General features: G+C 32.1%; 1 protein-coding gene across 1 annotated transcript; it reads left to right on the forward strand.

Moving 5' to 3' along the window:
- The first annotated feature begins 4,673 nt into the window (after positions 1-4,673).
- On the forward strand, positions 4,674-5,308 carry LOC108762990 (uncharacterized). The gene is made up of 2 exons (XM_018510275.1): positions 4,674-5,147; positions 5,267-5,308. Exons 1-2 carry the CDS (start codon positions 4,674-4,676, stop codon positions 5,306-5,308), a joined length of 516 nt encoding a protein of 171 aa, XP_018365777.1.
- Positions 5,309-5,321: the final 13 nt, after the last annotated feature.

Here is a 5,321-nt window from a genome sequence, read left to right on the forward strand (position 1 = left end):
TCCTGTTTTTTTTTAGAATAGTATTTCAGAAACAGAAAAGGAAATATTGAAAAGGCATTTAAGAAAAAAAGCAAAGGGTGCATTTCCAGTTGCGTTAAAAAATTTTGCAGCAACTCTGCAATTTTATTTTACAAAGGCATATGAATATGTTCGCAAAACTTTTTTGAATATTTTACCACATCCACAGACAATTAGAAGATGGTATGCCTCAATAGACTGTAAACCAGGAATAACAACAGAAGCTTTAAAAACAATCCAAGCAAAAATACACGAAGCAGCATCAGACAGTAAAACATTAAATTTTAGTTTAACTATTGATGATATGTCAATAAGGCAATATACAGAACTTGTAAATGATCAATATTATGGTTACGTCGATTACGAGATTAATTACAAGATAAATTCCGAAAATAATGATAATCTGCTAGAAGCAACATCTGTATGTGTGTTTCTTCTTGTTTGTATTAATGGTAATTGGAAAATACCAGTAGCATACTATGTAATAAGATCATTATCTGGCAAGGAAAGAGCAAATCTAATAAAAATAGTACTTGGATCACTACATGAAATAGGTGCTGTAGTAGTTAATATCACTATGGATGGCTGTGCAAGCAATATCTCAACAATGAATTATTTAGGTGCAAACATATCGGCAGAAAATCTAATATCTTATTTTATGCATCCAATATCGAAGGAAAAAGTTTATTTAATGTTGGATGCTTGCCATATGATAAAATTAATTCGAAATACATATGACACTAAAAGAAATATTCATGATAGTTCTGAAAATAAGATAGAGTGGAGATATATTGTTAACCTAATAGAACTTCAAGAACGAGAAGGTCTTCACACAGCAGTGAAAATAAATAGGCGTCATTTAAATTGGCAACGTGAAAAGATGAACGTACAATTAGCTGTTCAAATTTTCAGCAATAGCGTTGCCAATGCAATTGATTTCTGTAGAATAGATTTAAAGCTGCAACAATTTGATAATTCGACAGCGACCTCATTATTTATTCGAAATATGAATAATATTTTTGACTTACTCAATAGTAGAAATCTTTTATGTAAGAATGAAAGTCAACAACCAATCTCATTGTCTAATATTGACCGTATTAAAGAAAACATCACAAAATATATTGAATATATAAATGATTTATATATCGATGACAAAAAGATGGTTCTTTTAGAAAGGAAGATAGGTTTTCTAGGTATGTTAACATGTTTACAAAGTATAAAAGATATAGCCGAAACACTAATTGCAACCAAGAAACAGAATTTTTTACTAATATACAAAATGTCTCAAGACCACCTTGAGATGTTTTTTTCGGCTATACGAACTAAAGATGGTCATAACAATAATCCATCAGCCAGGCAATTTAGTTATGCTTACAGACGACTTTTACATCATAATTATCAACAAAAATGTAGAAGATTACAGAAAAAAGTCACATCATTAAATTTACTTAACAAACATTTACAAGATAAAAAGTTACTGTCGGAAGATGCTGTAAAATTTCATGGAAGTAAGTCGAAATATGTAAGATCACACATCACATTAATTGAATCCACTTGTGCACATGTGTTGCTAATTGATTTGTGATTTAAAAATAAAATATTTTCATTGATGAGGCAATGAAAAATTAATAGGCATCTGTATGACTACCAATGTGAGTAGATATGTACTATCGGAATATGTGCGAACAAGATTCTTCTGAAATATGTAACACATCGGTATTCGATATGGAAAATATTATATTTGAAATATAAAAATATGCCTACTTTTTTCACAGAATCGATAAAAAATTAATTATATATTCAATATTAACATTTATATCCTGTTTTTTTTTAGAATAATATTTCAGAAACAGAAAAGGAAATATTGAAAAGGCATTTAAGAAAAAAAGCAAAGGGTGCATTTCCAGTTGCGTTAAAAAATTTTGCAGCAACTCTGCAATTTTATTCTACAAAGGCATATGAATATGTTCGCAAAACTTTTTTGAATATTTTACCACATCCACAGACAATTAGAAGATGGTATGCCTCAATAGACTGTAAACCAGGAATAACAACAGAAGCTTTAAAAACAATCCAAGCAAAAATACACGAAGCAGCATCAGACAGTAAAACATTAAATTTTAGTTTAACTATTGATGATATGTCAATAAGGCAATATACAGAACTTGTAAATGATCAATATTATGGTTACGTCGATTACGAGATTAATTACAAGATAAATTCCGAAAATAATGATAATCTGCTAGAAGCAACATCTGTATGTGTGTTTCTTCTTGTTTGTATTAATGGTAATTGGAAAATACCAGTAGCATACTATGTAATAAGATCATTATCTGGCAAGGAAAGAGCAAATCTAATAAAAATAGTACTTGGATCACTACATGAAATAGGTGCTGTAGTAGTTAATATCACTATGGATGGCTGTGCAAGCAATATCTCAACAATGAATTATTTAGGTGCAAACATATCGGCAGAAAATCTAATATCTTATTTTATGCATCCAATATCGAAGGAAAAAGTTTATTTAATGTTGGATGCTTGCCATATGATAAAATTAATTCGAAATACATATGACACTAAAAGAAATATTCATGATAGTTCTGAAAATAAGATAGAGTGGAGATATATTGTTAACCTAATAGAACTTCAAGAACGAGAAGGTCTTCACACAGCAGTGAAAATAAATAGGCGTCATTTAAATTGGCAACGTGAAAAGATGAACGTACAATTAGCTGTTCAAATTTTCAGCAATAGCGTTGCCAATGCAATTGATTTCTGTAGAATAGATTTAAAGCTGCAACAATTTGATAATTCGACAGCGACCTCATTATTTATTCGAAATATGAATAATATTTTTGACTTACTCAATAGTAGAAATCTTTTATGTAAGAATGAAAGTCAACAACCAATCTCATTGTCTAATATTGACCGTATTAAAGAAAACATCACAAAATATATTGAATATATAAATGATTTATATATCGATGACAAAAAGATGGTTCTTTCAGAAAGGAAGATAGGTTTTCTAGGTATGTTAACATGTTTACAAAATATAAAAGATATAGCCGAAACACTAATTGCAACTAAGAAACAGAATTTTTTACTAACATACAATGTCTCAAGACCACCTTGAGATGTTTTTTTCGGCTATACGAACTAAAGGTGGTCATAACAATAATCCATCAGCCAGGCAATTTAGTTATGCTTACAGACGACTTTTACATCATACAAAACTAACAGTATTGCCTCATGGTAATGCTATTGCACAGGATGATACAAATATATTAAATATTACAAATGAAAGAAAAACTATGGATTTTTATGAAGATAAAATAGTAGAAGATATAAATGAAAATGATTCTGAAAATAAAAATGAGAATGATTGTATCTCTGAATCAAATGTCTCCGAATCAGATGACAATATAAGTGACAAATGGTGTACATCAAATTATATTAAAGATGTTGTAGCATATATTTCTGGTTTTGTTTACCGGAAAGTAAAAAAAAAATTAAATGTTGTATTTGCAAGCATTTATTGATTGGAACGGATTGCATGTCAGCATTGCAACAAAGAAAATGTAGAGGAGGACTAATTAATGCATCAAGTGATGTTATTAAATTATGTAATATCGCAGAAAGAATAATAAGAAGATATCCACATGAACATAATAAACGGCATCCTATCCAAAGAATGATTATTATTGCTCTGCGTTATGTAACATCTGATATATTTGATGATGTATTACATATGTTAGAACAAGGACCACTGCAGGATCATAGAACAGAATTAATAAAACTTGTGCTACACACATATATACAATTAAGATTGCGGTACATATTTGCATCAAAACAACATAAAATAAAAAGAGTTAGAAAGAAGTTTACTACATTGGTTAATTTTAAAAATCAATAAATAAAAGAAAATTTGATTTCTAAAAATTTAATATAAAACTTATTCCAAAATTCTTTTCCTATATGTTTCCTATATTTTGCCTATATATTTCATTTTTTAGAGAATTTTATTTATCTTGTATTAAAATCTATGTATTTCATACATTACTCTCTCTATACCTATATACTTTATGATTAGTAAAATTTATTAATAATAAACTTAATACAATTAATTAAATATGATTTTGTAAGATTTTTCCTTTAAAAACTAAAAAAATATTGTTCACTGAGTAAATTTAGAAGAATGTTATATATAAATGGTGCCTAAGTTAATTGGTTAGGTTAGGTTAAATGCAGGGATGGGAAGTAACTCGTTACTGTAATTGCCGTTACTTAATTACTTAGTTACCTTACTGCAATAACAGTTTGGTAATGACAATGCGAATTTTTTATAATAATAAAGTAACACCATAGTTTAGAACAGTCAATAAGTATTTACAGCGGGTTAGAAAAGTCATTCATTACTGGAAAAAATAACTCGTAATTTGTAACTCGTTACTTCTTAAAGTAACTTGTAATTTAGTAACTTAGTAACTTTGAAACAACCTGACTTTGCGCGGACGTAGCTCGTCGATCACGGGCTGCGGCCAGGGTCGCAAAGAGGTTCGGCCAGGAGGAGAGAGATGCACAGGAGCAACAGAAGAGTCCTAAAAACGGCGGCGGTTCAGATTAGCTGTCGGGGAGATGCGACATACGCGGAGGTAATGCGTATCGCCAGGAGTAAGGTTGACATAGACAGCTTGGAAATCTCAGAACTACGGCCCAGGAAGGCACGAACCGGAGCATTAATTCTGGAAATCCCAGGGACGGAAGGTGCCAAGAAGGCAGACAAACTGGCGGAGAAAATAAAGGAGGCCCTGGGCGAGGAACAGAACGTGTTAGTTACACGCCCCGAAAAAGTAGCGGAAATCAGACTCAAAGATCTAGAAGAGTCAACAACCAAGGAGGACATCCTGGCAGCGATAGCCAAAAAAGGGGAATGCCCCAAAGACTCGATTAAAATAGGGGACATTACCACAGCTAACAATGGCTTAGGGATAACCTGGCTGAAGTGTCCACTAGCAGCGGCCAAAAAGGCGACAAAAGACAGGAGAATACGAATAGGATGGACGACAGTCCGAATAGAGTTATTACCGGAGAGACCAGTGCAATGTTTTCGTTGCCTAGAAACTGGTCAAGTGCGAAACCAGTGTCGGAGTGACAAGGATAGAACAACTTTCTGTTACAGATGTGGACAAGGAGGGCACGTGGCAAAAGAGTGCCTACAAAAGGTTAACTGTGCAATCTGCGCTGACAGATGTCTCAAAGCGGATCACAGAATGGGAGGCCCGGCGTGTAAGCCCCCCCCCCCC

This window comes from Trachymyrmex cornetzi, unplaced genomic scaffold, assembly GCF_001594075.2.
Source record: "Trachymyrmex cornetzi isolate Tcor2-1 unplaced genomic scaffold, Tcor1.1 scaffold331, whole genome shotgun sequence".
Classification (NCBI taxonomy): Eukaryota; Metazoa; Arthropoda; class Insecta; order Hymenoptera; family Formicidae; genus Trachymyrmex; species Trachymyrmex cornetzi.